This window comes from Gopherus evgoodei, chromosome 4, assembly GCF_007399415.2.
Source record: "Gopherus evgoodei ecotype Sinaloan lineage chromosome 4, rGopEvg1_v1.p, whole genome shotgun sequence".
Classification (NCBI taxonomy): Eukaryota; Metazoa; Chordata; order Testudines; family Testudinidae; genus Gopherus; species Gopherus evgoodei.
Window position 1 is genome coordinate 66,875,147 of NC_044325.1, and position 17,651 is coordinate 66,892,797.

Genomic DNA, 17,651 nt, shown 5'->3' on the forward strand with positions numbered 1-17,651 from the left:
TCATTATTACCCCTTAAGTAACCTTGTCATCTTATTATAAACCTCATCCTTCCTTTTTCTGCCCTTATGGATTGTTGCTTTCTCATGTTGCTTCGTGTTTAGAATTAAATTGTATGCTATTTGGGGCGAGGACCATATTTTATAGACTCATAGACTCTAGGACTGGAAGGGACCTCGAGAGGTCATCGAGTCCAGTCCCCTGCCCTCATGGCAGGACCAAATACTGTCTAGACCATCCCTGATAGACATTTATCTAACCTACTCTTAAATATCTCCAGCGATGGAGATTCCACAACTTCCCTAGGCAATCTATTCCAGTGTTTAACTACCCTGACAGTTAGGAACTTTTTCCTAATGTCCAACCTAAATCTCCCTTGCTGCAGTTTAAGCCCATTGCTTCTTGTTCTATCATTGGAGGCTAAGGTGAACAACTTTTCTCCCTCCTCCTGATGACACCCTTTTAGATACCTGAAAACTGCTATCAGGTCCCCTCTCAGTCTTCTCTTTTCCAAACTAAACAAACCCAATTCCTTCAGCCTTCCTTCATAGGTCATGTTCTCAAGACCTTTAATCATTCTCGTTGCTCTTCTCTGGACCCTCTCCAATTTCTCCACATCTTTCTTGAAATGCGGTGCCCAGAACTGGACACAATACTCCAGTTGAGGCCTAACCAGCGCAGAGTAAAGCGGAAGAATGACTTCTCGTGTCTTGTTTACAACACACCTGTTAATGTATCCCAGAATCATGTTTGCTTTTTTTGCAACAGTATCACACTGTTGACTCATATTAAGCTTGTGGTCCACTATGACCCCTAGATCTCTTTCTGCCATACTCCTTCCTAGACAGTCTCTTCCCATTCTGTATGTGTGAAACTGATTGTTCCTTTCTAAGCGGAGCACTTTGCATTTATCTTTATTGAACTTCATCCTGTTTACCTCAGACCATTTCTCCAACTTGTCCAGATCATTTTGAATTTTGACCCTGTCCTCCAAAGCAGTTGCAATCCCTCCCAGTTTGGTATCGTCCGCAAACTTAGTAAGCGTACTTTCTATGCCAACATCTAAATCGTTGATGAAGATATTGAACAGAACCGGTCCCAAAACAGACCCCTGCAGAACCCCACTTGTTATACCTCTCCAGCAGGATTGGGAGCCATCAACAACTACTCTCTGAGTACGGTTATCCAGCCAGTTATGCACCCACCTTATAGTAGCCCCATCTAAATTGTACTTTCCTAGCTTATCTATAAGAATATCATGCGAAACTGTATCAAATGCCTTACTAAAGTCTAGGTATATCACATCCACCGCTTCTCCCTTATCCACAAGGCTCGTTATCCTATCAAAGAACGCTATCAGATTAGTTTGACACGATTTGTTCTTTACAAATCCATGCTGGCTATTCCCTATCACCTTACCACCTTCCAAGTGTTTGCAGATGATTTCTTTGATTACCTGCTCCATTATCTTCCCTGGCACAGAAGTTAAACTAACTGGTCTGTAGTTTCCTGGGTCGTTTTTATTTCCCTTTTTATAGATGGGCACTATATTTGCCCCCTTCCAGTCTTCTGGAATCTCCCCTGTCTCCCATGATTTCCCAAAGATAATAGCTAGAGGCTCAGATATCTCCTCTATTAACTCCTTGAGTATTCTAGGATGCATTTCATCAGGCCCTGGTGACTTGCAGGCATCTAACTTTTCTAAGTGATTTTTTACTTGCTCTTTCCTTATTTTCTCTTCTAAACCTACCCTCTTCCTGTAAGCATTCACTATACTAGACATTCCTTCAAACTTCTCAGTGAAGACCGAAACAAAGAAGTCATTAAGCATCTCTGCCATTTCCAAGTCTCCCGTTACTGTTACCCCCTCCTCATTGAGCAGTGGGCCTACCCTGTCCTTAGTCTTCCTCTTGCTTCTAATGTATTGATAAAAAGTCTTCTTGTTTCCCTTTATTCCCATAGCTAGTTTGAGTTCATTTTGTGCCTTTGCTTTTCTAATCTTGCCTCTGCATTCCTGTGTTATTTGCTTATATTCATCCTTCGTGATCTGACCTAGTTTCCATTTTTTATATGACGCCTTTTTATTTTGTAGGTCACGCAAGATCTCAAGGGTAAGCCAAGGTGGTCTTTTGCCACATTTTCTATCTTTCCTAACCATCGGAATAACTTGCTTTTGGGCCCTTAATAGCGTCCCTTTGAAAAACTGCCAACTTTCCTCAGTTGTTTTTCCCCTCAGTCTTAATTCCCATGGGACCTTGCCTATCAGCTCTCTGAGCTTACCAAAATCCGCCTTCCTGAAATCCATTGTCTCTATTCTGCTGTACTCCCTTCTACCCTTCCTTAGAATTGCAAATTCTATGATTTCATGGTCACTTTCACCCAAGCTTCCTTCTACTTTTAAATTCTCAACAAGTTCCTCCCTATTGGTTAAAATCAAGTCTAGAACAGCTTCCCCCCTAGTAGCTTTTTCAACTTTCTGAAATAAAAAGTTGTCTGCAATGCAGTCCAGGAACTTATTGGATAGTCTGTGCCCCGCGGTGTTATTTTCCCAACATATATCTGAATAGTTGAAGTCCCCCATCACCACCAAATCTTGGGCTTTGGATGATTTTGTTAGTTGTTTAAAAAAAGCCTCATCCACCTCTTCCGCCTGATTAGGTGGCCTGTAGTAGACTCCCAGCACGACATCACCTGTGTTTTTTACCCCTTTTAGCCTAACCCAGAGACTCTCCACCCTTCCGTCTCCTATGTCCATCTCCACCTCAGTCCAAGTGTGTACATTTTTAATATATAAGGCAACACCTCCTCCCTTTTTCCCCTGTCTATCCTTCCTGAGCAAACTATACCCATCCACACCAACATTCCAGTCGTGTGTATTATCCCACCAAGTTTCAGTAATGCCAATAATGTCATAGTTGTATTTATTTATTAGCACTTCCAGTTCTTCCTGCTTATTACCCATACTTCTTGCATTTGTATAAAGGCATCTAAGATACTGGTTTGATCTTGCCTCCCAGCTTTGCCCTGACCCTCCTTCCTCTCTGCCATTATAGCCCGTGCTCCCTCCTGTTTCCAACCCATCTCCCAGGTCTTGTTCCCCACTTACCTGTGGGCTTTGCTCACCTGTCCCCGTCGAACCTAGTTTAAAGCCCTCCTTACTAGGTTAGCCAGTCTGTGCGCAAATAAGGCCTTTCCCCGCTTTGAAAGGTGAACGCCATCTGTTCCTAGCAGTCCTTCCTCAAATAGCATCCCGTGGTCGAGGAAGCCAAAGCCCTCCTGGCGACACCATCTTCGCAGCCAGGCATTCACCTCCAAATTTTCATTTGTTCTGGTTGGACCACAGAAAACTTCAGATACTGTACAAATAATAATAATTAACTTTTATATAATCTAAACTGCTGATTATCAAGATGTGATTGTGTTTTAATATATTTTTTAAATAATCTTGGTACAAATCAGCTTACTGAACAATTGAAACATAGTGCTAGAAGTAAATAGATATTGTGCCTTGTCAGAACTAAGACATGTCCTGACTTTGTTTTCCTGAGGAATAATACAAGGAACAAAATGGACAGGATGTGAGTCCACTGCCTTTATTGCTAGTTTACATATTCAGAATATTGATTGGCGACCTTATGTTTTATTGACATTTCCTTTGTCAAAATATAATAAATATTAACTCACTTCCATAACTGTACCAAAATTTATTTTTTGAACTGGATGGCCCTGAGAATTTTTTTATGTAACACTTTGTTCTTTCTTTTTTCAAAATTGTGAGTGTATATAATATTTGTTTATATATAGGGACACAAACTTTAATAATCAACAAGAATATTGATTTATTAGAACTTATTCATCCATGGAAAATTTACATATACAGATTACTCTCTGATTGTAGTGAGTTTACTGCATCTGTACTTTGTGTCCAACTCCTTTCAAAGGTTGGGATTATGTCTGTCTGTCTGTCTATCATCTCTCTCTCTCCTTGAAGATTTACATTCTGGGCTATGTTTTCAAAACTGGCTTCTTATTTTGTGCATACAGCTATTTGTGCACGCAGTTATCATAATTACCTACTCAGATTGGGTCACTGGGCATCTGAGTAGCCCATTTGAAAAACTCAGATACCAGTGTGCATGTTTAAATACAGTAATTGTGTATGAGAGCAGCCATGCAAGCAAAACATCTAACTCAAGCAACTTAAAAAAAAATTATCCAGCTGGTTGCAGCATCTGCTTAAGTAACAACAGAGGAAGTACTAAGTGTGATTCGTAGCAATTACAAAGCTGAGGGCAGTTGAGGGTTAATACTCCATACACATTACAACTAATAGCTAAAGTCTGTTCTAATGAACCCAGGAAGGGATAGCTTGTCTGAAATATTTACCTAGATACTGTAGCAGAATTAATGAGAACTTTTATGCATTTTTCATTTTCAATAGTTTACTTTTAATTTACCTCATTTACAATAGTTATTTCCCTCTTTTAGGAAGGAACAACCAAAATTGGAAGATGTGATTCAGACCAGGAGCAGGATATTGGTAAGAGACTGAGATTACAGAGGATTTTATAATGTGTTCTGTCAACCCAGGTGCTTTTGCTTGTCTAGCATAACAGTCTAATAGTCATTTTTCTTCACCAGCAGTCTCCATGTGAGAAGTTGAGAAGAGAATAACTGCTTGTAGGTTTGCTATATAATAAAGTGTTGCTGCTATTTATTGGGTCAAGAAACACCATGAAAGTAATTGAGAATCTACTTAAGTTTTTCCGCAGTAGGGTAAATTTACATTAGGGATTGAAAATTATTGTGGTTCAAAGCCCAGAACTTGCTGTATTCATTCCAGTTTTAACCCTTCCCCCCCAATAAATAAATAAATAAAAATAAAATAAAATAAAAATTAAAAAGTTATAGAGAAGGAAACTAGCAAACTGGCTTTCCTGTGGTTCAATATATTTCTTTCCAGCTATCCTGGGTCATGGATGTTGGATCTTAAAATTGCTTAGTTTTCATTGTCTCCCCCTCCCCCCTTTCGTTTCTGATGTGATTTTTTTTTAGCAGCCACAATTTCAAGAAGCACCAAAACTAGTAGAAACTGACTTTTAATACTGAAATTGGAAACAGCTTGGAATCTCATCTTTGATTAAATCATCAGTCTCTAGTTCTAGTAATTAGTGAAATATCAGCTATTAAAATGTCACAGTTAAAATAGAAAATATAGCATGATTACAGGTCCTGATAGCTTACAACTTGGTAGGGATAGAAACCTTTTGGAAGAACAGTACAAATACTTTCAGACCAGTAAACTTTTCCAAAAACCGATCCTGAACTAGTAATCAGAGGAGAAATTTAGGTTTCTATATGGTGCATAGGATTGTTCTTTGACCATAGTACCGTGTAGTTAGTATACTTACCTGCCCTGGAAGCTTTTGTTCTAAAGCAAATGTGGAAAAGAGTTTTTAAAATAAACCTAAAATATCCAGTAAAAATGACCTACAATTTTTAGTTCTGCAGGGTCAGTGGATTGAAAGGAACCATTGTATTATAGACAACAAATGTGGGATTGTGACACTGCGGCCAGTCCAGGGAGCATATTGTACTGTAAATGGACAGGAAGTCACTGGTGCTTGTCGTCTGTCACAAGGTGAGTCTTACGGTTCCTTTTTGTGGCGTTGATGTAATGATACAAGTATCAGCAGGTGAATACAGTAAAATACTGAGAGAGTTAATACTGTAAATCCATTACTCAGCATTCCTTAGGGTGGAACAATACAACCTAATGACCCTCTGAGTTCAGAAACTAGGATCTACTGAAGTCATACATCTCTGCTAAATGGATGGGCGTACGTGTTATGTTAAAATGAAAGTGTTATGGTAATGTTAAGATTAATTTTAGCTGCAGTAATTCTTATTTCTCTGAAAACGGAAGGCTTATTCAGGATTACTCCTGACCAGTAAGGTAATGGGTTAGGTAGAACTCCTGTAACATGTCCACTGCAAAAGCCATAAGGGCTTGGCTTTCTGTGGTCTGTACTAGAATGGTTGAACTATCTTAGACTTCATTTCTCATTGGAATCAGATTTTTGTCAAAATTGTAGATGTTGAGCTACAGAGTACAGGGGAGTGTCTCTGAATTCAAAGTTAGGGTTAGAGATTTAAGGCAGGGTTTACAAAAGCACCTAACAAACTCTATTGATGTTGGTGGAACAGGCCCTTGTTGTGGTTTCAAAAGCAAACACTGGAAAGCCACTTTTCTTGGCTGCCCAGATCTTCTGCTGTTAGGAGATGCTGCTTCTTTCACACACCACCACCAGACAGTCTTATTCAGCTTACTAGGACAAGTCTTTTATTGGCACTTTTTTTCAGTTATACTTCAAAGTTCCAAGATCATGATGCTGTGGGATTAAAATATGGCTCTATGTAGGGGCGTTTCTAAATTATTCTTTGAATTTTTTTTTTTTTACTTAGTTTGTGCTTTGGATTTTTTTCTCACTTTTTGTAGCATTTTCACTTTAAAGATTTTTGAGTATCTTAATTACTGAGCACTAGGACTTGAAAACTTTCTCTTATGTGCTCCTTGTCATTAGTTTTACAAAAGGTAGATCGTGCCAAACCAACCTGATCTCCTTCTTTGAGAAGGTAACAGATTTTTTAGACAAAGGAAACGCAGTGGATCTAATTTACCTCAGTTTCAGTAAGGCATTTGATATGGTTCCACATAGGGAATTATTAGTTAAATTGGAAAAGATGGGGATCAATATGAAAATTGAAAGGTGGATAAGGAACTGGTTAAAGGGGAGACTACAACGGGTTGTACTGAAAGGTGAACTGTCAGGCTGGAAGGAGGTTACTAGTGGAGTTCCTCAGGGATCAGTTTTGGGATCAATCTTATTTAATCTTTTTATTACTGACCTTGGCACAAAAAGTGGGAATGTGCTAATAAAGTTTGCGGATGACACAAAGCTGGGAGGTATTGCTAACACAGAGAAGGACCGGGATATCCTACAGGAAGATCTGGATGACCTTGTAAACTGGAGTAATAGTAATAGGATGAAATTTAATAGTGAAAAGTGCAAGGTCATGCATTTAGGGATTAATAACAAGAATTTTAGTTATAAATTGGGGACACATCAGCTGGAAGTAACGGAGGAGGAGAAGGACCTCGGAGTATTGATTGATTACAGGATGACTATGAGCTGCCAATGGATATGGCCATTAAAAAAGCTAATGCAGTTTTAGGATGCATCAGGCAAGGTATTTCCAGCAAAGATAAGGAGGTGTTAGTACCGTTATACAAGGCATTGGTGAGACCTCATCTGGAATACTGTGTGCAGTTCTGGTCTCCCATGTTTAAGAAGGATGAATTCAAACTGGAACAGGTTCAGAGACGCGCTGCTAGGATGATCTGAGGAATGGAAAACCTGTTTTATGAAAGGAGACTCAAAGAGCTTGGCTTGTTTAGCCTAGCCAAAATAAGGTTGAGGGGGGATATGACTGCTCTTTATAAATATATCAGAGGGATAAATATTAGGGAGGGAGAGGAATTATTTAAGCTTAGTACCAATGTGGACACAAGAACAAATGGATATAAACTGGACACTAGGAAGTTTAGACTTGAAATTAGATGAAGGTTTCTCACTATTAGAGGAGTGAAGTTCTGGAGCAGCCTTCCAAGGGGAGTAGTGGGGGCAAAAGACATATCTGGCTTTAAGACTAAGCTTGATAAGTTTATGGAGGGGATGGTATGATGGGATAGCCTAATTTTGGCAATTAATTTGGCAATTGATCTTTGATTATCAGCAGGTAAGTTGCCCAGTGGTTTGTGATGGGATGTTAGATGGGATGGGATCTGAGTTACTACAGAGAATTCTTTCCTGGGTGCTGGCTGGTGAGTCTTGCCCACATGCTCAGGGTTTAATTAATCGTCATATTTGGGGTCGGGAAGGAATTTTCCTCCAGGGCAGATTGGCAGAGGCCCTGAAGGTTTTTCGCCTTCCTCTGCAGCGTGGGGCACAGATCACTTGCTGGAGGATTCTCTGCAGCTTGAGGTCTTCAAACCACAATTTGAGGACTTCAATAACTCAGGCATAGGTTAGGAGTGTGTTATTGAAGTGGATGGGTGAGATTCTGTGGCCTGCATTGTGCAGGAGGTCAGACTAGATGATGATAATGGTCCCTTCTGACCTTAAAGTCTATGAGATGGAGGATTCAGAATAAAAAGAAATTTCCAGTAGTGGATTTGCCCCTGACCTCCAGGGTTTAAGTTTTTTTATAAAGCACTGACTGTTGCTGCCAGCATTACTGTGAAGTGTTACTAGGAGTGGTTTACATTGTATGTATCATGGATACACATCAAATTCCAGATGTTTGATAAAATTTATCTTCATAGTTTCCTTTTGTGTTTTGTTTTTTTTTTGAAACAGGAGGTCTTGTTGTCCTGGGCAAGGCTCATAAATTTAGGTTCAACCACCCAGCAGAGGCTGCCGTTTTAAGACAAAGAAGATTGGTAAGTTTTGAGACTTCATATTTTTCTTTCCTAAATTTCTTCATTGGTGACCAACCTCCTTATTTCATTTTAAAAGCAAATATGAAACGTATAATGTTTCTTCATATCTACTTATTTACTTGCCTCATTTCCTCCTTCTTATGGTCTGTAGTAACACTAAACCATTGTGGATAGACACCGGTGCTGTTTGCAGAGTTGCTTAGCAAAAGAAAATGCAGATCCTCTTCAATCATTTAACATGTCCTTGTTTTCTAGTCATGACTTCACTGGGGTTGAAACAATATAACTAAAGGCAGAATACTAAAGTGGAAAGACAATTTAAAAACTTTCCACGATCAATAATATTCTGAGTTATCCTCTTTATGGTATTAGCTCACCGTTCCGCATTAAATACACTAAAAACCATTTTAGATGGCGAAATTATAGAATTAGTATATTGAGTGCCCCAGTATGATTATCCATGTAGGTGTTGTTACAAGTATCAGAGTTAGAGATTGAAATTAAAAATTGATAAAAGGAAATACTTTTTATATGGTGTATAAAAAGGGAACTCACTACTGCAAGATATTATTTAGAAAATAGTTTATTCAGATTTCCAAACAGACGTAGACATCTGTAAGGTCACTGGGACAAGGACCATGCCTCTATTCTGAGGCACATATTAACAGCAGCAATAATAAGCTGAAACCTACTAGGTTGTTTTAATAATCCTTCCTCCTGCTCCCATCTTGTTTTTTTAATAGATTAGTGAAGCCTCCCCCATACTGAGCAGCAAATATTTGGAATGGTTGGACTTGGGTGGAGATTTCACTCCTTCCCTTCCCTATATCTTTTCTCCACTTGAAAAAGAAAGGTAAGTTTAAAAGAAGTATTCACTGGAATGGAACTTCCCTGGCGCCTGGGTTCATTTCATAGAGAAGTGGAATGCATAGGTCCCATCATATTTTATTTACTTCTTTAGATTTAAATTATAATGATGAGTGGAACAGCTCAGTCAGGAGAGATTGAGAGAGAACCACTCTGGTGGTCAGGGCACTCACCTGGGCTATAAAAGACCCAAGTTCAAGTCCTTCAAATCAGGCAGAGTAAGGATTTGAAAACAGGTCTCCTACATTCCAGATGAGTGCCTTAAGCATGGGCTATTGCGTATCCTGGAATACACACACCACCAGTCCCCCAAATATGCTCTATATGGTCACCCCCAACAGTCTTTTGTATGAGGCCAAATCTGATACGCATGCTTGGAGAACACCTACTGGACTGAGCCCTGCAGGTGAGATAGGTGGGTAATGTTCTAAAATCTTTCTGGGGGTTAGGCATGATCTAGGATGCTGAACTGATTAGCAGCGTCAGGACTTCAGTGACTTTGCACATGCTCAAAGCCAGAAACGTAGGCATATTTTCACCAGAAATTTAGTCTTCTAGGGAATTTAGGTACCTCCAGGGAGAGGTAGCAGCTGAGCAGAAATCTTACTTGCTCCTAAATTCCTTTGTGGGTCTAGCCCAAAGAGATTAAGGTCAAAAGATCCCACTGATTTTGGGTGCCCAATCTGAGATGACTAGAATCTGATTTTTCAGAATACTTAGCATAGGTTAGTACATTACATGTTCAAATCACAGATCCCATTGACTTTAGTTGCTACTGTGAGTTCTCAGCACTTCTGCAAATCAGACCCCTGCAGGGTCTCAACTCAGGTGCCCAGAAAATGAGGAACATACAGTTAGTGACAACCAGGGAAGAGTTTGGTTTAAGTGATTTGCTCATCATCGCATACAAACTCTGTGGCACAGGCAGGGATTGAATCCAATTTTCAGGGCATTCAACTTTCTTAACCATGAAACTATCCTTTCTTTTCCTCCAATCCCCTTCCTCATTCACCACATGCCTTCCAACTTCTGCAACAAAGGGGTCCTACACACAGCAGCCTCGTTTACTACACACTTTCGATTCATCCCCAGAGCATGTCTATCGTGTGCGCTGAATAAAGCGGTGGAAAATATAGTATGTGATTGTGAAATTAAAGACTATAATGCATTACAAACAAGGGGGCTGAATTAATGCTGCACAGGCAACTTTAATCCTGGCATTTCCTAACTTTTGAGTCCTTAACTTTGCAACTTTAATGTTCTTTTAAGCTAATGTTCTTTTAAGCTGAGTGTAATTTCAGTTATAAAGAGGATGCAATTTGGTGTATTTATAAAATGGAATATAACCATTTACTACTACTGCTTGAAGAGCTGTCTTGCAATGGTGATTTGTATTTACTTGTTGGGGAAAGAACCAACTGCTTCCATAGTTCACCTCAAGTATCAACCCATTTCTTTGCTAGTGTTATTCTAATGGAATAGCAAAATTCAGCATCTTTTAAATTCTCTTGGAATGTTTTTCCTTCTTATATTTATGAACACGAAGCATTCATCCTTGTACAGTATTTGTGCACTCTTTCTGTGTTACTGGCTCCAGGTGTGCACTGTGTGCTCTTCTTCTCTCAGGATAACATCCTTAGATCCTCGTAAGCTATTTCTTTTAATTTTATACAGAGATACCTTTCTTTAGTATTTATTTGTTTTGTACCATGTATCATACCAGGTCATGTCACTTTTATCTCCCTTCCCCCCAGAATGGAAAAGTTTACAAATAAGACTTTGCTAATGATCTACATGATGCCAAGAGACTCACTACACAGTTTTGAATATAAAAGAGGTAGAAACTTTTGTTGTAGGCTCTCAGTGCTGGGTATCAGATATTGCACACATCTCAAGGCATATAGGATTGTACATCGCTATTTTTTTTTTTTTTTAGCGAGTGTTTGAGTTGCCCTCATAAACCAAACAGGATTGAGGACTATTTCTGACTGATTTCCCGATTATGTATAGATGATAGATTCCTTTAGGACGGGAATATGCTATATTATAGTGTATAATGTTTTCCATTTTGCCATGATTATCTTAAACCGTTACTCTGAAAATGAAACTTTTTGGTGTCCTGCTCGTTTGAATTTTTATTAATGACTATCTGTTACTGAGATGAGATATAATGTGCATGTAGTTTTTATTAGCTGTGTTTTACCTGAAGAAATCCAGCAATCTTTTCTTTTCTGTAGTCTTTCCACAAAGTTAAACAATTTTTTTTCTTTTTCTTCCCTTGCACTAAGTGATTAAGTGTGTCTCTTATTCCAGGTAAGTGGATTTGCTCATATGATTGAAATGTTTCCCCCTAAGAGGGTCAGCACAGCACAAAGGTCTATAATATAGGGCTAAAATGGGACTGAAGTGGTCTGTAGATGTTTCATAGGCCCTCTCTACAGAGCAAATCAATGTCACCTAGTAGAAGTGTATCTGAAATACAGTACTGACTGTAATATATTTCTTCTTTTTTCCACAGTCAAAAGCATGTAGGCCATGAGGAGTGCAAACATTCAGCTGAAATGATGAGGTAAGAGACTAGCTTGAAGTTAGTATACCTCTATCTCAATATAACGCGACCTGATATAACACAAATTCAGATATAATGCAGTAAGAGCAGTGCTCCGGGGGGGCAGGGCTGCGCACTCCAGCAGATCAAAGCAAGTTCGATATACTGCGGTTTCACCTATAACGCGGTAAGATTTTTTGGCTCCTGAGGACAGCGTTATATCGAGGTGAAGGTGTATGTGATAGTACCTTTCATCATGACATTTCTTGCACAGTTTTCCAATCTTTGCAAATGAGTATGCATCCTCATGCAAACTTTGGGAATTACAGATATGTGAGGCTTGGGAAATTGATACTGGTGCAAAGATGCAGTCAGTTCCTTCCTCTGTAATCATTAGGTCTTCATCTCACACAGAATTTCATAGAGCAATAATGTAGTTTAATTGCTTAATTTTCTAGGCTTTCTCAGCTATGACTATCACAAGTTAGAATTATTAGGATCGTGTCAAAACCATGCTGATTTTCTGGCCTCTCTAGCCCTTCCTTTCCTTGTTAGCCACTGTGGGAGGAGGCAGTCTGGACCATGATAATACAAGTGCATTTCATCACATTGAAGTGTAAGAATGGCAAATTTCAGTTGAAGTACAGATGAGACCCTGTTTCTTGCTGCTATGATGCTATTCTTATTTCACATTTGATGCTTTTTTTGCTTTAGTAGCTTGCCAAGCTATTAAATTCAAGTCCCAAGTGAGACCAACCTAACATTCTAATGGATCTAGCCTTAAAGCTGCACTGACCAATCGTTGTGTGTTTTTAATATTGTAAGTGCAATTTAACAAATGGATTGCAAATGACCCTGCAAAGCTTCTTTATCTCATCTCAGGGTCTTTTTTCAGTCAAACTGTAAGTGTGAAAATGCTGCTTTTGAGGGGATAGAATGCTATAAGTCAAATGCTGCAGTTGGAAGGAGCTGTGGAGCAATTGTTGACTAACTACCAACATTATTCCAGCTGACATAGGACTGAATAGTGTCAAAAACATTCAGGATGGGTGAAATTCACACCTGTGCAAAGAGTCAGCACCCTTGTGCTTTCTAAGTAGGGCTTAAACATGACTCAAGCAGAACTCGATGTGTAAGCCATATGCTGGCTTTCTGCCCAGGGCTGAATTTCGCCCATTTGGAATATATAAACACATAAAGAACATCATGCCATTTTCACTTATAATTGTAATATTTTTATGAGTGTCAATTTGGTAAAGTGTTCTCATAAATTCATTTTAGACTTTTATGTGTAATCAGGTCAAGCCTGTACTTTTTGTTCCCTTGATAAGAATAGAATAAGTACAAACATTCACAGTGAAATAATATTAAGGCTCTAACTCAGTCTGACAAAGGCAGGTAATTAAAATGTAATGCCAGATGTGTTTGTCCTTATGTACTGGGCCCAATTTAGCAAACTTTATTCTTGTAAGTAGTCCTTACTCACGAAAGGTAGTTCCACTGACTTGTATGGGACTAATTGCATGTGCAAGGACTAATTATATGATTAATGTTTTGTAGAATTGGGCCCTATGTCTGGTGGTTCTAGGGATCTCCAAACTGTATAGGGTCTGGTACAATATCTGCTCATACTAGGTGAATACTGTGATGGGTTATATCCCAGAAACTCATTGGGAACTGCCACCTGATGTTCCAAGACTAATTCTGCGCCTGCTTTCCTGCCCTGGCAGCCTAGGACTCCAGCACCCTGTCTTGTTGAGCCAGACATGCCTGTCTGCTCCAACACAGAACCAGGGTCTGAACCACATTTCCCAGAGCTGCAGACTTAAACTGAAAGCAACATACAGAAGTGTTCCTGTCTTTAGCACTCACATGCCCAACTCCTAGTGGGGTCTAAACCGCAAATAAATCTGTTTTACCATGGATAAAGCATGTACAGCAGTGGGTCTGAAACTTTTTTACTGGTGACCCCTTTCACATAGCAAGCCTCTGAGTGCGATTCCCCCCAATAAATTAAAAACACTTTTTAATATATTTAACACCATTATAAATGCTGGCGCCAAAGCGGGGTTTCGGGCAGAGGTTGAAAGCTCACAACCCCCCATGTAGTAACCTCGCGACCCGCCTGAGGGGTCCCGACCCCCAGTTTGAGAACCCCGATACACAGGGTAAAATCATAAACAGTTTGCCCTCTATAACACTGATAGAGAGAGATGCACAGCTGTTTGCCTGCCCAGGTATTAATACATCCTCTGGGTTAATTAATAAGTAAGAAGTGATTTTATTAAATACAGAAAGTAGGATTTAAGTGGTTCCAAGTAATAGCAGACAGAACAAAGTGAATTACCAAGTAAAATAAAATGGAACACGCAATTCTATGTCTAAGAAACTAAATACAAATAAAACCTCACCAGTTCCAGTAAGCTTCCTTTTACAGAATAGTCTCCTGCTAGTCTGGGTCCAGCAATCACTCACACCCCCTGTAGTTACTGTCCTTTTGTTCCAGTTTCTTTTAGGTATCCTTGGGGGTGGAAAGGCTCTCTCTTTAACCAAATGAAGACAAAATGGAGGGGTCTCCTGGGGGTTTAAGAAGACTTTCTCTTGTGTGTGGAGACTCCCTCCTTACTCCTATGCAAAGTCCAGCTCCAAGATGGAGTTTTGGAGTCACATGGGCAGTCACATGTCCATGCATGACTCAGTTTTTACCAGCTATGCCACATTCCTGGGAAGGCTCAGATGTGGATTGGCATCTTCAAGTTCATTGTTGGTTTAAGTGGTTTTTGATTGGGCACTTAATTTGCACCTTTCTCAAGATGCTGACCAAATGCTCTACTAGGCTAGTTAAAATCAAGCCAGTACACAGCCAACATTCATAATTTCGAGTACAAAAAATGTACATGCATACAAATAGGATGAATATATTCGGTAGATCATAACCTTTACACAGAAATGTTACATGGCATATGTAGCCTAAAACATATTCTAGTTATGTCACATATACAATCATAAGCATATTCCATAAAGCCATATCGGGGCACCGTCACAAATACTGGTTGAACTACCAATACAATACATATAAAAGTTAAATCCTGGTGCCACTGAAGTTAGAGAGAGTTTTACCATTGACTTCAGTAAGGCCAGGATTTCACTGAAAGAGAAAGAAAGCATGTTACTTTTTTACTAAGAAAGGGCCATAGGAAAGCAAGTCAGTCTGTTTTTAAAACCCTAATAAAAAGTAGCTTCAGAATAATGCATTACATAAATACTGTGTATCAGAATTAATGGATTTAAAACAAAATCTATGCTTTATCATTAGGGGTCTCAGATATTCAGATAATCACAATATATCCCAAATTTCCTTGATAAATTGTGCTCTGTTTTGATGAGGAAGGGATGGCATTATAGAATAAAGTGTTTAAGAAGTCCAACTGTTTAAGATCAAAATCAGATCCATTTAAAAAAAATACAAAAAACTAGACAGTGAAAGAAGCAGCATCCCAGAAATATACACTGAAGTTGCATTTTAGTTTCTTGGAGAAATAATCAACTTTTATATAACACCTCCAAGCTTCGTCCTTTCTCTTTCTTCCCCTCCTCTGCCTCCCGCCTCCGTTTTTTTAATTACAATGGTGGTGTTTTTTCATCCAGTTTAAAAGAATTAAAAAAATTGTTTATTTATAGCTATTGGAAGACATTGTAATTCATGTTAACATACTTAATCCATTGCAATATGGTGAACATGGAGAATTTCCTCGTAATAGTCTCATAATACTATTTTAAAATTCTAACAATGGCTCCCATTTGGACATCTCAGAGCTTTATAGTTCTGAAGTACGTAATGGATCACTTCACCCACCTGTGAAATACTGTCACATCTAGGGTGGGATACAGCAGCTGAGTAACAGTGCACAGCAACATTATATAGCACTTCAGCACACGAACTGAAGAATGCTATATTCAGTTGAAATCACAGGCAGTAGTTGAGATAGAGTATAATTCCAGCTGAGCTGGAATTTTGCAGAGATACCACTGTCTTCTGTGGAGCATATGTTGTGTGTTGACTTACAGGAGTCTTGTTCTGGCCTAGGGAAAGGACTGTACATTTGTTCTCCTGATTGTTCTCCTGAGGCAGTGTGTGTATGTCTCGTTGCTGGTCAGAGGGGTAGGGCTGTCTTATAGAGATGCTCAGATGCGTTGTCGGTATGTCACTCCTGGCTGGTGGTGTTGTGTCTGCATATTTAGGCAGTAGGAGGAGTTGGTCATACTCTTAAGAGGAGAACCTAAGACAACTGAACAATCGCACTAGTCAGCACACTTTTTTTTTCTTTTAAGCACATCAGCTTGTCAAAGAGCTAAATGCTTGTCTTGCAGGATGATGATTTCCCTTCTCTAACCTTTAGGGATTTCCCTTTATGTGCTTGTTTTCAAAGGTCACATACGGCTCTACTACCATTTTTAATTCATTTTCTTTCTGTATATAATTGTATAACTTGCAGTATCTCAAGAGACTAAGGAAGGAGATAACACAAAATGTTCATAGCCATTTTATCACTTTTCCCTTAAGAGCTAGTAAGTTTTTTTTAATTCTGTGATTTGAGTAGATAGATAACTAGTTTCCTAGGGTGGTCCTGTGCAGTTGCTGTAATCCTCTACTTGCTCTGTGTTACTCTGAGGCTATGGTGTGGTGTGGGACAGGAGCCTTCTGATTGGACAAATGTGCTGGGGAGGGAATATAGTAGAGAAAAATGCAAATCAGTTGATGGGCTAGAAACCTGGACTTGTAGTTGCTTTTATTGCCAGCCTGTCTTGCTTTGCAAACATGCAGTGAAAAAAAAAATCTCCTTTTGGTTTGTATGTTTGTTTTTTTTAATTTAAATAATAAAGAAAAATTTAACTGGAATCTAGATCGGCAGTAAGAAGGGAGAAAACAGTCTGATTTGAGTGATGGTTTTTCTGTTTTTAAATCAGTAAAACTGGTGTTAAGGGGCAGTATTTTTTTTTCTTTTTCTTTTGTAATACTACTTTGCTTGAGTTTCTTGTTTTGAGCCTTAATATTAAGTTGCAGGAAGCACTCTGCTTCATTACAGGGCTGTCGCTGCCATAGTTACTGAAAACTGCATTATGCTGTAGAAGCCTCCAGCCTCTGCATCAGCCTTGGAAGTGTTTGGGGAAGAGGGGAGGGGAATTACACAATAGGACTCCAGAAAGCTGACGACAAAACAGGCTGGAGAAAATGCGGATCTATAGCAGGTTCATTTAGTGTGCCTAATGCAAACTTTGTGGATAGAAAGATGAGATGAAAAACAATCCAGCTTTGTTACAATATGAAGATTTTCTCAGAAATTTATTAAATTTAGGTTAAGGTTGGTATTTTTTTTTTTTTGGCTGCTTACTCTAATTGTTTTAAATGTTTACTTGGAGGAAGAGGAACTGTTAATATTTCTATTGTATTTGGCAAATCTGGGGTGTGTCAGTGTGTGTACAATTCTACAAAGGGAAACCGCTGTCATTTATTCTGAGCTTGCTTTTTGACATGCTGTGCACCACTAAATGCTGGTGTTGTCTATCTGGGTTTCTGTTTCAGAGATAGATGCTCAGCTCTGCAGAATTTAAACTGCTTACCCATGCCTGTCCTGATGTTAAATTATTTTATTTCCTAATAGTGCTGTGTGAACTGTTTATATATGCATGTGCATTTGGGAGAGAAGGGGGGATGCAAGCAATAGAGGGAACTG

General features: G+C 39.1%; 2 protein-coding genes across 3 annotated transcripts in view; one reads left to right on the top strand and one right to left on the bottom strand.

Moving 5' to 3' along the window:
• The window catches only part of STARD9 (StAR related lipid transfer domain containing 9), a 175,421-nt gene that overhangs the window by 113,930 nt on the left and 43,840 nt on the right, over window positions 1-17,651 (top strand). The window contains 5 exon segments of the mRNA XM_030559592.1: window positions 4,487-4,538; window positions 5,502-5,639; window positions 8,419-8,501; window positions 9,245-9,354; window positions 11,887-11,937. Coding sequence (XP_030415452.1) covers window positions 4,487-4,538; window positions 5,502-5,639; window positions 8,419-8,501; window positions 9,245-9,354; window positions 11,887-11,937 — 434 coding nt within the window.
• CDAN1 (codanin 1) overlaps window positions 14,822-17,651 on the bottom strand; it is a 96,693-nt gene continuing 93,863 nt past the window's right edge. The window contains exon 29 of one of the 2 annotated variants that reach the window (XR_004000014.1): window positions 14,822-15,064. The gene's annotated coding sequence lies outside the window, so the exon portion shown is untranslated. Of the gene's footprint in view, window positions 16,206-17,651 lie in introns of both variants that reach the window. The other variant, XR_004000013.1, reaches the window with a different exon arrangement.